This window comes from Hibiscus syriacus, unplaced genomic scaffold (assembly GCF_006381635.1).
Source record: "Hibiscus syriacus cultivar Baekdansim isolate YM2019G1 unplaced genomic scaffold, ASM638163v2 tig00110379_pilon, whole genome shotgun sequence".
Classification (NCBI taxonomy): domain Eukaryota; kingdom Viridiplantae; phylum Streptophyta; class Magnoliopsida; order Malvales; family Malvaceae; genus Hibiscus; species Hibiscus syriacus.
The window spans coordinates 62,198-77,286 of NW_024062713.1; the positions used below are offsets into that span (position 1 = coordinate 62,198).

The following is a 15,089-nucleotide window of genomic DNA, read 5'->3' on the forward strand; positions in this document are numbered from 1 at the left end:
GATCCAAAATATTAAAATAATATTTCCAACTATTTTATAACATCTTTCAAATTTTTTGTAAGATTTCAATTAAATCTGAAATTACCGATTCCTTACCAGTTTTAACCATTTCTAATTTTTCTTTACCAAATTCCAAATTCAAAATATACTTCCATAAAACCCCACTCTCAAGAGTAAACTATCTATTTATGAAATAAAATTCTTTTCAAGAACTTTACCACTTAATTTCCTAAAATTTCTTCCAAGTTTTATACTTTGACCATCAAACTTTCAAAAGTTACATTTTGGTCACTAACCAAAATTTGGGGTATTACAATTCGTGTGCTCATACAGTCGCTGCATGTATGCATACTGGAATAAATTCATACACTTATGTTAATGAGTGCTTTCACCTACATAGGATATTAAATATATACGTCCATGAGTTCAAACTGATCCCAAATGAATCATATTGGCTGAAACAACATCATGATGAATGGTTACCAAATCCACTGCTTCGTATAAGTCCAACGGGTTGACCTAAGTCTACTCGTATTCATACTAGTATGGATATCAATATTAGAGAGAAATGTCAACTGAAGAGATCTGGATTATATAGAGGCAAAGGTCATTCAAAAAGAAATTGTCCATACCTTCCACGATACATGCCTCACTGGCAATCTTATTTGTATTTGAACGAATAATTGAATTTCTTGCCTATTTATATTTCAATGAATGTTTTGTTTTATCTATTTTTTAATTAATATGATAGATATTTGTTGACGCTATATTTTAATGAATGTGATTAATATCAATAGTTGAATTAATGTGATTAATATCAATATTTGAATGAATGTGATGGATATTAATCTTAGTTTCAACTTAAAATTTATTAATTCAAACATAAAAAACATTTACAACTCCTGTTGTTGCTGGGGTGTTGTTAAATAATAATGCCGAGGCGCACGTCAGTTTTGTTGTGGCTGTTGCAGTTATTCAGGAGTTTGTTCATCATAACCAACCTGCTCATTCACCGAGAGCATATGATCCAGTGTTGTAAATACATGCCCACCACCACTCTGTTCTCCCACCTGAGGACAAATACTCGTATTTGACATCATAGATGTAATTTGATCAAAATCATATGTTGCTCCAAACATGGGAGAGAATATAGGTGATTGATGAGGAATAAGCTGAAGAGTGTAGGTCGTAACACTGGAATCACCAAACACTTGATGAAATGATCTTGTACCACTAAAAATTCTGATGAGATATTATCCATTGTTGCTTGTTTTGCTCCATAGTGAGATGAACTCCCACTTTGCCTTAGTTTTTCGGCTTTACCAAATTTTTTCTTATACTGTAAAATTGTCGTCTTTCTATGTTCGTTGTCAAGAACGACTTTTCATGTTCCCAATAATAATTTAGGTAATTCAAATTCTGGAAGTCAAAGTCATCCGCTTGAATGGGAGTGAGAGTTGGCAAGTATGAACCCAATCTTCACCGTGCCTACCCCACCCATCTAATATGTGGAGAGCGTCATGATTATTTGGAATTAGCGGAATAGGTTTGTGGAAGCCGAACTGCCTCAACACTCTATCAGAAAATTGGAACTCAACAAAAGCGAAATGGATCAATGGTGTAACAACACACCAATATTGACAAGCCTCCTAGACATGTTGCGACACACACAATATAACTTCTACATCATCGTACGACCTCCATATAAACTATAAAAGAAAATTATATAATTATTAATTAATTACATAATACTAAATTTCAACTAAATAAATAAACAATATAAGAAACTAAATAAATTAATTATATACCTCAACTTTGCATTTAATGTACATCTTAAATCTAAACTCTTTCACATTATTGCGCACTAACCCCGTTCATTCTATTTTATGCTTCCATCTGTATACCAATCAAAATAAAAGTCGCTAATTATTTTTCCTATAAAAATCGTTAATTAATTTATGATCAAATATTTTAAATGAAAATATTACCTTCCGGCAAGAGGAAAGTCAACTGCAGTTCGGCTAATCGGTGTTAACCATGGAAGTCTGTGTCAGGCCCACGATTGTAATAATATCAGACATCCACCGATTTCCATCGTACGTCCTGCATATTTCAAACACGTCCTGGTCATTTTTTCCCACCACTTCCATTCCATTTGTAGGGACCCTGAGTTGTAAAGCCACATCCTCCAAAGTGATCATTCATTCACCACACCGAAGACGAAATGTATGAGTTTCTAGTCTCCACCGTTCAATTAATGTACTGATCAAACCGGTGACCAAATTATATTCTCTTACAAATGTTACTTCGTAAAAGCCCACCATTTGCAAATTCTGGACAATAAGTTCATCTCGCTTGTCACAAATGCTCACTCGACTATGAAAGACTCGTTATTCGTCATCCTGTAATTTATTAATCCATGTAATTAGAATTAATTAATCATTCTCAAAAAAAAAATATATCATTCGATCATAATATCAGTGGTCCTAAATGATTAGAAATGTGTCGATCATCTAGTCTCAAAAGAACATTTTGTTATGTCATGCTTCAACAAATCTATAAAAAAAATTAAATATTTCAATTTATAATATTAATCATAATTAAATAAAATTTAAAAAATTCTGAAAAATAATTAGTCTAATTAATTTATATTTACAATAAAAACAAAAAACAAAACAATAAAATCTAAACTAAACTTACCAAACCACTTAAATACGATTTAATATGTAAAATCAAAATAAATAGTCCAAAAATTTATATTACTCAATAAAAAATTAAATATATAATTTAAACTAAACTTACCAAACTACTCAAATACATCTTAATATGTAAAATTTAAAAAAATAGTCTAATATTTATAAATTAAATTAAAAACAAAAATTATACTAAAAATTTAAATTAAACTCACCAAACCACTCGAATACAGTTTAATCTTTATAATCAAAATATATAGTAATTAATTTATATTTACAATAAAAACCCTAAACCCTAAACAATAAATTTTAAACTAAACTTACCAAACCACTCAAATACGATTTATTATGTCAAATAAAAATAATTAGTCTAATAATTTATATTACTCAATAGAAAATATAATTTAAATTAAACTTACCAAACTGATAAAAAACAACTTATTATGTAAAATAAAAATAAATAGTATAATAACTATTATTTAAAATAAAAACAAAAAGTATACTAAAAATTAAACGAAAATTTAAATTAAACTTACCAAACCACGATAATACAATTTAATATGTAAAATCAAAATAAGTAATCTAATTAATTTATATTTAAAATAAAAACAAAAAACAAAACAATAAAATTTACATTAAACTTACAAAAACACTCAAATTCGAATCATTTATTCTTTTATTTGAACTTTCTTCTCTCCTTATTATTTTTCCTATTCTCCCTTAGCGAAAATTTTCTTCTCTTCTTTTCTCTGCTCACCATACTCCTCAAAACCTAACTCCCCTTATTTATAAAAAATTATCGCCCGTTAGATGCATTATTGGTGCACAATAATGACACCATCATTAGTGCCCAATAATGCATCATTATGCATTTTTCGGGTGTAGCAACAGTAGTCAGTCTTTCCGTTTCTCCATGTTGCAATAATTAACCTAAAGACATCGTATAGTGTTGGGACCTTCTGCATTGCCTGAAGACACTGTATAATCCATGCGTATATCCCCGGCCAGAAGACGCTGTACACTTCTAAAGGTTTTAAGTTTGGTCTAAAGACATTATATAGTCAAAAATTTTTTTGTGTTATTACCGTAAATTTTACTTTATATGAAAAAATAATCTATGATATGTCTTATCTCGAAAATTCCTTCTCCATAATATCTCAACCATTTTGTCGATTTACGTATATATGTATACACACTTTCGATCAAATATATACACTATTTTATTGTTAGAGATCATGATTGAGTTATAGTTTTAGTTGAGATTTTGGATAGAGACCCAAAATCGGAAATAACCCAAATAGGAAAAAGGAAGTGAAGGAAATTTAAGAACAGAGTTTGCGAAGTGGGTTCTTCGGAATTCGGATTTCATTTTAGGGGCTTTTGTTGATTTTTTTCAAGGAATAAAATTGTGCTTTTTTTTGGGCTTGAGAATATGAAGGAGAAAAGTGAGAGTGGTGGAGGCGGGTATGTAAGAGCAGATCAGATAGATCTGAAGAGCTTGGATGAGCAACTTCAAAGGCATCTTAATAGGGCATGGACAATGGAAAAGAACAAGAACAGGAAAGAGGAAGGGGAGGACGGCGGCGGCAGAGGTGGTGTAGAACAACTGGGGTCAAGCAACACCGTGAGAAGACAAGAGTGGGAGATTGATCCTTCTACGCTTATCATCAGAAGTGTCATAGCTCGTGTCACTTTTGGTACTGTTCATCGTGGTGTTTATGATGGCCAAGATGTTGCCGGTATTGTTACCCCCTCATTTTTTAATGTTTAAGATATGTTTTTTTATTACCCATCTAGTGTTAAAACTCAAATTTTTTCTCAAAATAACTTATTTTCCCTTTTAAATTTATGTCCACTTGATTGGTGATTATGAAAAATGTAGAGATCTCTCTGTTTCTCCTATGATTTCTTTGAAACGCCACCTTGAAATGAACTCTTTTCTGCATGAAATAGGAATTTGCATTAGGCATTCAAGGTAAACCCATTACTTAAAGCCTTTTTGGTTGAGAGGTTATAAATAATCTGAAACTGTAATTTTTTCACAGTAAGGGGCAATGATGTTGATTTTTGAATTCTCCATGGCTTGCTTGATTTGATTAATGTTCTTCCATCATATCTGACCAAATTTGGAGTTTCTTAATGGCTTAATGCCAATGGTGTAATTCAACTTTTTAAGGGTGTTTTTGTGGCTTAATATGTTAACGAATCTTATGTTTCAGTTACTGTTTTCACAATGTTATTTAGACTGTTCCATGTGTTTGGCTGTTGAGAAAGTGCAGTTACGGTGTGGAAAATGAAACCGAAACTTTCTGTCTTTCAAAATTTGATAAGCTGCTTGTAAGCAACGGAAAGAAGATCTATCCCAAGGGAATTTTCCTGGGCGGAAAATGATTTTCTTATGTAGCAAACAGTTTACCATTAATGTGAATCTGTTTTATTTTCTCACACAGCAGTTTGTGATCAAAACTGGCAGATCTAACTTCTGGAAATCCGTGATTCACGAGAAGTTTTTGAGGTGGTAGTTAGTTGAACTGATGCAACAATTTAATTGATGTTATTCCTTTTTTGAAACTTTCATGTGTCCTAATTTATTGTTCATATGCACATCTTTTATCATAACCATTTGGAGATAAAAAGCTACTCAATTAAAAGAGCCTCATCAATATTTTGAACTTTCATGTTTTGGCCAACTATAAAGCTTCCAAATGGACCTTTCTAATCGGCTAGAATATACCTCCAAAGTATTTTCGATGAACTGCATGAACTCAACGACCCCATTAATCTATATGACTAGATTTGAGTCTTTTATAGATACTCAGCTTTGATGGATCACAGGACGGTTTAGTTAGTGTTTCTTTCATGATTTTCAGTTTCTTTTTTGTTAAATCATGTCTGAAAACAGAGAGATATTGGACCTTTGCTTGTTTAGTTCGTAAAAGTTTACCCTTTTTTTCATTATATGTTGCATCATGCTTTTAGTTAAACTTCTCGACTGGGGAGAAGAGAGCCACAGATCAGCAGCTGAAATAGCTTCACTTCGAGCAGCTTTTACACAAGAAGTTGCTGTGTGGCATAAGCTTGATCATCCTAATGTAACAAAGGTAATGTTTCTTATCTTGTACCGATTCCTTTTCGGGTTTCTTCTCTCCTTTCTGCATCCGTGCAATCAAATTAAAGTAGTCCCTAGTATAATATGCTGGAAAGACGAAGATTGGATACTCATCCTCTCTTCACTGTTCTTGACCTCGATCCCTAAACTTGCATGTTTAATCTTAATGAATAAGGTTTTGGTTATTTTATTTTATCTTACACCAAGTACTAACAAGTTAAGGGTTTTCTTTGTTGTATTGGTTGGATACTTAAATTTCTCTTTAATCTATGTTCTAAATTTCTCATGTAGTTCATAGGTGCGACAATGGGCTCATCAGACTTGAACATACAGACGGAAAATGGTCACATTGACATGCCAAGTAATGTTTGTTGTGTTGTTGAATATTGCCCCAGGGGTGCACTAAAATCCTACCTTATCTGTACTCTGTTTTATTCTCTTAGATTTACAATATACTAATACTATCCAAATTGTAAATTGTAACTTAAATAAAGTTCCCCAATCAATTTTGTTGACACTGTTTCTCTTAAAACTTTACAGGTTGAGCTATCTTCATTCCCAGAAGATTGTGCATAGAGATGTCAAAATCGAAAACATGCTTATGGCACGAATTGTGAAAATAGCCTATTTCGGGGTTGCTCGTATTGAGGCTTCAAATCCAAATGACATGACTGGAGAGACCGGAACACTTGGTTACATGGCACCAGAGGTATACACCATACCGCTTGTATGGTTTTCGATCTTGTAGTTGTTGTCTCTCTGTTTCTTGTGAATAGGTTTGCGATTATGGCTTACCTAAGTATTTTAAAAGCAATTATGGTCTGTGATTATGATGATGTTATAACAACCCTAGAAAAGAGGTCGGATCTGTAGGAATTATAGAGATGATTTGTTACCATTCCTATAGAGATATGATTTGTTACCATTCCTATAGAGATATGATTTTTTGCCATTCCTATAGAGATATGATTCTGTAAATAGATTTCTACAATCTCTTATTTTAAGGGATCATATCCTAGGATTATTATTTTTCCTTTCTTAGAGTTTCCTACTTTAGAGAGATATTTTGTATATAAATATGTAATCTATCATATTGAAAAGAATAAGAAATTACAGAGAATTACTCTGATTTCTACATGGTATCAGCTTAGGTTACGGTTTCTTTCCAACCTAGATGATGTCCACAACTTCTTCTCCTACTCCGGAGATCACTTCAAATCCAGAAAATTTTTCTGGTTCTGTTGCTCAATCATAAGGTAATCTGGTCATGAAAGAACCAGAAGGTAAACCTCATGCTACAGATTTTTTCTCCTCCCAGTCGTCCCCTAATTGGATCATCTATTCTGGTGCTACGGATCATATGATTGGTAATAAAGATTTGTTTTGCAATTTTTTTCCAAATTTTGGTAAAGCTGTCAAAACGACTGATGGTTCTTTGTGCAAAATAGAAGGACATGGCACTGTTATTCTCAATGACCAGATTGTACTTAAAAATGTACTCTTCGTACCAAATCTAGTTTGCAATCTCGTTTCCGTTAGTAAACTTTCCACCGACTTGCACTGTTCTGCAATTTTTAATGATATTGATTGTACTTTGCAGGCACTGAACTTGAAGAAGATGATTGGTAAGGCCAACTTGCAGAATGGTCTCTACATTCTTCCTGCCTCTACTAAAACTGAAATCTCGAAATCTTTCACTTTTTTAGAAAAAGTTGATAATGTTATGTTATGGCACTATCGTTTAGGTCATCTTAGTTTTCACTATCTTGCAAAAGTTTTTCCTGCTCTATTCATTCATAAAAGGTCAAATTCTTTTTCTTGCAAAGTTTGCTCTCTTGCCAAACATACTAAATCAACTTATTCTCCTTTTACATATAAGTCTTCTCACCCTTTTGCTTTGATCCACAGTGATATTTGGGGTCCTTCTCGGGTGAAGAATGCTGATAATTGTAAGTGATTTATCACTTTCATTGATGATCACAGTAGGATAACTTGGACTTATTTGCTAAAAGATAAATCTGAAACTGCATGTGTTTTTACCCAATTTTATAACATGGTTCTCACTCAATTTGGGTCTAAAATTCAGCTCTTTAAATCTGATAATGGCAGTAAATTTTTTGCTAAGTCTTTGGGTGCGGTTTTTAGGGAAAAAGGCATAGTTCAGATTAGTTCTTGTGTTGACACCCCACAACAAAACGGTATTGCCGAAAGAAAAAATAGACACCTCCTTGAAGTCACTCGTTCTCTTCTATTTACCACTAATGTTCCAAAATATTTGTGGGGGAAGCCTTATTAACTGTTACATATTTAATCAATCGAATGCTTAGTAAGGTTTTACAATTTCAAACACCTCAATCTATATTTTTGCAATACTTTCCCCATTTTAAACCTATATCCTCCATTCTTCCACTTAAAATATTTGGTTGTACTGCTTTTATCCAAAACATTGCTCCTAATAAGTCTAAGTTAGATCTTAAATCATTAAAGTGTGTACTGGTTGGGTATTCTTCACTTAAGAAGGATTATAAATGCTATCATCCTCCTTCAAACGATTTTTTACCACTATGGATATAACATTTTATGAGCAGGATCCCTATTTCACTCAGGCTGAAATTCAGGGGGAGACATGGAAGGATTTTCAGCCACATCAGGTATCTCCTCCTACTCTTTATTCTCAACTTTCAGAATTGCCACCAATTTTGTCCTTACCTACAGATTTGTCACCTGTAACTACTCCCATTGATCCACCGGTAGTACCTATCACTACTTCACCCATACCCACTTTAAATACCCTTCCTGAAAATACACCTACTCCCATTCAAAATATTCTACAAACAAAACCAATCAAACAGCTTCGTTTCTATACAAGAAAAAGAAAACATATTCCTGAGACTGTTTTGCAATCTGATGCTTGTCGAGAATTGGATTTGGGTCCAGCTGCCAAAATAGAAGAAGAAATCAGTAAGTCCACTTCCCCTACTCTAGATGACTTCCCTATTGCTATTAGAAAAGGGGTTAGACAGTGCACAAAGCATCCTATTGAAAAATTTGCTGTTATAATTCATTGATGCCGTCTTTTCAAGCATTTACAACAAACTTGGATAAAGAACAGGTTCCCACAAGCATAGCTGAAGCTCTAAAGGATTCAAAATGGAAAAGGGCTGTTGAAGAGGAAATTTGTGTACTTGAGAAAAATGCTACTTGGACTGTTACGGACCTTCCTCAAGGAAAAAAGTCTGTTGGCTGTAAATGGATCTTTACTGTAAAGTATAACTCAAATGGTAGCATCCAACGATACAAAGCGAGACTAGTGGCAGAGGCTTTACACAAACATATGTGATAGATTTCACATAAACTTTTGCACTTGTGGCGAAACTGAATACTGTTCGAGTACTCCTAAGTTTGGCTGTAAATTACGATTGGAAATTACACCAACTTGATGTAAAAAACGCTTTTCTTAATGACAAGCTAGAAGAAGAAGTCTATATGAAGTTGCCACCTGGCTTAAAGTCTGTTGAATGAAGTAACAAGGTGTGCAAGCTCAACAAGTCTCTATACGGATTAAAACAATCACCCAGAGCTTGGTTCGAGAGGTTCACTAAAGTCATCCTAAAAACGGCTACAAGTAATCCTTCGCCGATCACACTATTTTCATCAAGGTAACTTCTACAAATAAGAAAGCTATCGTTATTGTGTACGTGGACGACATAATTCTTACCGGAGATGATGAAGAAGAGATTTGCAATTTGAAGAAGTTGTTAAATAAGGATTTCAAAACCAAAGACTTGAGAAAGCTAAGGTATTTCCTAGGAATGGAGGTGGTAAGATCAAAAGAAAGACTTGTGATCAACCAAAGAAAATATGTACTTGATTTACTCAAAGAAACTGATTTTCTTGGTTGTAAGCCGATTGATACACCAATGGAGGCAAGCTTGAAATTTAACAAAGAAGATGGATCCTTGGTAGACAAAGAGAAATTTCAAAGATTAGTTGGGAAACTAATATATTTATCCTTGACAAGACCAGATATAACATTTCCTGTAAATGTGATAAGTCAACACATGACTAATCCTACTGAAGAGCATATGGCAGCAACAAATAGAATTCTCAAGTACTTGAAGAAAACTCCAGGACACGGTTTAATGTTTAAGAAGACACAAGACAGAACTGTTAAGATCTTTACAGATTCTAGTTGGGCCGGAGACCTTACTGAAAGGAGATCCACTAGTGGCCACTGCACCTTTGTTTTGGGAAACCTTACAACTTGGAGAAGTAAGAAACAATATGTCGTTTCAAGAAGTAGTGCTGAAGCTGAATTTAGAGCACTAGCATTGGGAATATGCGAAGGAATTTGGCTATTTAAACTACTGAAAGAACTTGTCACTAATCAAGAGGATCACTTTGAAGTTTTGTGTGATAATCAATATGCTATTCAAATTGCCAAGAACCCAGTTCAACATGATCGGACAAAGCATGTTGAGATTGATAGGCATTTTATTGCTGATCAAGTTAACAAAAAGACAGCCACACTTTCATACATTCCTTCAGAAGAACAAGTTGCAGACATTCTTACTAAGGCTTTGTCAAAGCCTGTTTTCAATAAATTCCTATTCAAGCTGGGATTATACAATGTATATTCTCCAGCTTGAGGGGGAGTGTAGGAATTATAGATATGATTTGTTACCATTCCTATAGAGATATGATTTGTTATCATTCCTATAGAGATATGATTTGTTGCCATTCCTATTGAGATATGATTTTGTAAATAGATTTCTACAATATCTTATTTTAAGGGATCATATCCTAGGATTATTATTTTTCCTTTCTTAGAGTTTCCTACTTTAGAGAGATATTTTGTATATAAATATGTAATCTTCATATTGAAAAGAATAAGAAATTACAGAGAATTACTCTGATTTCTACAGGATCCATGACTTATTAGATGTGCATGGCGTTTTCCTACCATGTCATACTGCAAAATGCCAGTTAGAATGAGATTATAGCTAAAAGAGATCAAATCGGGGTAGATTGTTGCTACTTTCGTGTGCTCAGGTGGATGTTCATCGGTGATTCAGCTTTTGTTCAATGAGATTATATGCTGACCTTTTTTCAGGCATCGAAATCATTTGAGTTCCTATCCATCATATAACATTGATGAATTGAAATGGGATAGGTCCTTAATGACAATCCCTACAATAGAAAGTGTGATGTGTATAGTTTTGGAATCTGCTTGTGGGAGATATAGTGCTGTGACATGCCATATCCTGATCTCAGCTTCTCGGAAGTGGCATCCGCCAGGTAAGTGAATCTATCGCAGATGTTCTCAGTTTCTGAAACTTCAAAACTCAGAAGATCCTATGCCAATTGAACGTGAACTTTTTAAACTACAGAATCTAAGACCAGAGATACCTAGGTGCTGTCCAAGTTCACTTGCAAATGTAATGAAGCGATGTTGGGATGCCAACCCCTTAAACGACCGGAGATGGACGAAGTGGTGTCAATGTTGGCACATCAAATGGTGGAGGAATGATCCCAAATGATCAGCCTCAGGGTTGTTTATGTTTTCAGAGATACCGAGGACCATGATAATAATTAGACCCTAAAGATGCTTTCAGGATAGGGTTCCAATTGATTCATATTTAATTGAATTGGGAAGAAGCAAAGAATGTAAGATCTGGAAATCCGAAATTGTGGAGTTTACTGACTAGGAAATGCTCCTCAGTATTCTAATTTAAACATACGTTTTGTAAAGCCTTTTTTTGTTGGTTTCACTTTTTTTTTAATCCTCCTTTAGTTTCCCTACAAATTGGATAACGTTAATGGTAGTACTTTGATTTAATCATCAGTAGTTTATGGATTAATGGATTAATTCGGATTGGATATCGTAAAGATTTAGCATTAGAACGATCTTTTCAACTTTGAAATTATTTAAAGGAAGTAATGTAATAATTCAACAAAACAATACATATTCTCAGTTTGAAACACTAGAGATTCTGCCAAATTGAAGACATGAAGCACGTGAAAGTAAACTGATATTAAATTCAAACTACAAAAAGGTTTTAGCCAGCTATCTTATAACTTGGATTCACCAAGTTATCCAGGCCAGAAACCACCTGAATGGACTCTATAACATCACCAACCTTTAGGTCTGCCAAAAAATCCTCATTTTCCGTCACATACCCGAACACTGCGTATCGACCGTCCAATATATTAGCGTTGCTTGGTGTTAGTTCGCTTTCTTTTAGTAGCCAAAATACTTGGCTTGACGCGGAATTATCCTCAAACTCCTGTTGGAAAATAAAGGGAAAGTCAGAAAAGAGGAACATGATTCCAACAGGTGATGAAGAAACCGAGTTTAATGATTTCTCACATCTCGAGCCATTGCCATGGTTCCAAAAGCATTGAAGGGAAGCTTCGTTTGAGCCTTGTATAGACCAAGCTCCTGTCAGAAACACAACTTGAGAACTCTTTTTAAAGTTTTCATTAATGAATGCACGGATTTGATACAACTTTCATTTTATCCACCTCAAAACTGTAATACGCAAGAAAAAGAAAGCTGACCTCCAGTGTTTCACCGTAGAAAGGTGATTTTTCCCCATCAACCATGATTTCTAATGGTATAGTTCGACTTTTCTCGGTACTAGGATCAATAAAGCCCTCTGCAGGACCTTCGGGATCACCGGTTTGAACAACAAATCCGTCCGCTGCAGCAAATTCAAGAAGGTTTAAAAGTTTGAGTATCGTTGTTGTTGATAATATGCACATATATCCATCTCAAATATAATGAAAATGTGTCTCAATTCGTCATACTTTGTTAATGATATGACCTATAAAAACATAATAATACAATAACCTTTGTAAACTTCCATTTGCAAGGCAACAAGAAACTAGGAACAAATACAGCAGTATTGAATGTTACCTCTCTGAATTTCCATGCCATCATAGAAGCGTCGTTGCACCAAATCAACAAAGTTCCCAGCAGTTACCGGGGCATTATATCCATCAAGAACTATATGGAATACACACTCCTCTAGATTTGGATTGTCCTGGACTTTGACCTTCATATCCACGGCTGCTCTCCCCTTCAAAAGAGGCATACTACGATATTCTTCGGGTACTTCAAACGGGAAGCCATCCACCATATCCTCTTCAACACTGCAGAAATGCAATGCCCGAGGAAGATCTCAGCTGCAGTCAATGACAAGGTACCTATGAGTAATTTATTTTAAGAGGCTTAAGTTTTTAAGTCCTTCCCTAATTTTTATGATGAAAATATCATACAGTTTTTAAGGAATTACAAGCAGCCACAACTGCACCTTGGGAGAACTCTGAAATTTGTTAGTGTACCATTTATCGCTGACTCGAGCCTCATTAAATGGCAACAGCTGTGGCATGGTTGATACATCTAGTTTGTCAAGGTGGCTAAACATGCATGCAGTTGCAGACCTAAACCCATTTTGGTACACTTCTTATCTATGTATTTAGATGCTCACAACATGGGTGTTGAACATGAATGCTCAAGAGAAATGAAGAGTCCGATGAGCATAGCTTCTTATACCGAAGACACAAGTGGAGTGATTATATTTGCCTCACACCCTGAGCAAATAATACAACTCAACTCTACCACTACATGACAGGTCAAACACAACTTTTTGGCAAAGAATGTATTTGGTACATATTTTCAGTGTACTTTGACTAAATTTGATGCATTTTACCAACAAATTCAAAAGATATTAAGCATCATTGAGGGACTGGACATAGAAACATAGAAGGGAAAATGCAAATCATCGCTAAATTCACTCATCCGCAACTTCAGAAAAGTACCACATATAAGGTTAACTTTGAATAGCTGCTTGAGATTAAAGCATTGTAAACTTTTTATTATTTTATCTTCATTTGAGGGTGTATAGACTAAGCAAAAAGCTAACCACAGCAATAAGTTTTAAAGATTTTTATTGAGATACTCACCCTCCAACGTACTGAAGTAGTTCCTTCTGTTTAGGTGCCACTGCATCTCTATTCCGATCCTCCACAATCTGTTCTAGTTCCTCCATCCCGACTTCGAGCTTACCGAGCAATTCCACCCCATGGTCCTTCTTTGATTCAGCTAACCCCGAGATAATTGAACTTTTCCCTTGCTTGAGTGATCGGGATGCTTGCTTCACATTCTATATTTTATGCGAAAGATAAGCATTGGTTATTCATGAACGAAACAACCACTAAGCCTATCACCAGAAGCATACTCAAATATTGGATTTTAAGTTGGTTTAAAGGAAGGGAGTCTTACTCTCTCGACAGAATCGAGTCCCTTGACGCCAGCGACCTTGAGACTCTCCGTTATATCTTCAAGCGGCTTTTGTACTTCTCTTATAGCTTTATTGTCAATTGGCAGTGCATATCTCAACAATGCTCCAGGGTCCTTTATCGGAGGCCCCGAGATTAAAACAGACAAATCGGACAATGCAGGATTAGCTGCATAAGCCATAGGAGACCAATCCAGTGATGGTATTCCAGTTATCAACCCAACAGCCAAAGAGACTGAGATTGCACATTCCTTCAAGGAAAACGACCTCTTTTTCTGCTAAAACACCGAACTTCGTATCACATCAATGGTATAAAAAATCAATCTTTAACCAACTCACATACATACACATACATAGAATCAAAGCAGAATCATCCACTTGCATATTATTTGATCAAATTCATGTAGGGAAAGAAAACACATGATTTTCCCTAATGAGTACAATAAATCAAATGCTAGACCCCATAAATGTACCATCATAAATAAATAATAAACAGCTACGAAAAAAGGGGGGAAAAGACCCAACCTGCTCATTTTGAAGCTGACAGTGAACATGCTTGTGGGAACTACATTTGGGCAAGAACTGCCGATTCCAAAAAGAACAACTCTTGGGAGTCCTTAAAAAGCTTGAACCTTCGCTGGGTAGGCTTGGATTATTTAATTTAGAGGCAGCTAAAGAAGAGTAAGTGTTGCAAGAGATGATGGTCGACATATTTACAATCTGATAGGAAATAACATATGGCAGTAGTAATACTGATAATGTATCAAAGTTTTTTTATGTTCGGATGGAGAAAAAGATAAGGTTGTTGGGACCAGAGAGCAAATTGTAAATAAAAATGGTAGATGAATATTGCAGTTTTGGGATATGCTTCAATAATCACCCTCACGCTCTGGATAAGATTTCTGCCTCTTGGATTTTGGATATCTCTTTCCCTCCCTCTCATTTTCGCACTTAATACAGAGATAGAAACAAACAAAATTAGTA

At 34.7% G+C, this 15,089-nt stretch overlaps 1 protein-coding gene and 1 pseudogene across 2 annotated transcripts; one reads left to right on the plus strand and one right to left on the minus strand.

Moving 5' to 3' along the window:
* The first annotated feature begins 3,925 nt into the window (after window positions 1-3,925).
* Window positions 3,926-11,571, plus strand: LOC120121750 (annotated as a pseudogene).
* A 252-nt stretch (window positions 11,572-11,823) lies between these two features.
* On the minus strand, window positions 11,824-14,876 carry LOC120121739 (peptidyl-prolyl cis-trans isomerase CYP38, chloroplastic-like). 2 transcript variants are annotated; one of them, XM_039141033.1, is made up of 7 exons: window positions 14,631-14,876; window positions 14,090-14,380; window positions 13,771-13,970; window positions 12,722-12,957; window positions 12,364-12,506; window positions 12,173-12,244; window positions 11,824-12,089 (listed from the first exon to the last, which is right to left on the minus strand). In XM_039141033.1, the coding sequence occupies exons 1-7, from the start codon at window positions 14,814-14,816 to the stop codon at window positions 11,862-11,864; spliced, it is 1,356 nt and encodes a 451-aa protein (XP_038996964.1). In that variant the 5' UTR covers window positions 14,817-14,876; the 3' UTR covers window positions 11,824-11,861. The 2 variants fall into 2 exon arrangements, with proteins under 2 accessions (XP_038996964.1, XP_038996963.1); XM_039141032.1 differs by having other exon boundaries at window positions 14,090-14,383.
* Window positions 14,877-15,089: the final 213 nt, after the last annotated feature.

Excerpts from the sequence above, each read along its gene's own strand:
- LOC120121739 (XM_039141032.1), bottom strand. The coding sequence starts at position 14,816 with ATGTCGACCATCATCTCTTGCAACACTTACTCTTCTTTAGCTGCCTCT. Across the intron at positions 14,384-14,630 it reads GTCAGCTTCAAAATGAGCAG|CAGAAAAAGAGGTCGTTTTC; the intron begins GTTGGGTCTTTT and ends TCGGTGTTTTAG. Across the intron at positions 12,245-12,363 it reads TCTACGGTGAAACACTGGAG|GAGCTTGGTCTATACAAGGC; the intron begins GTCAGCTTTCTT and ends TGTTTCTGACAG.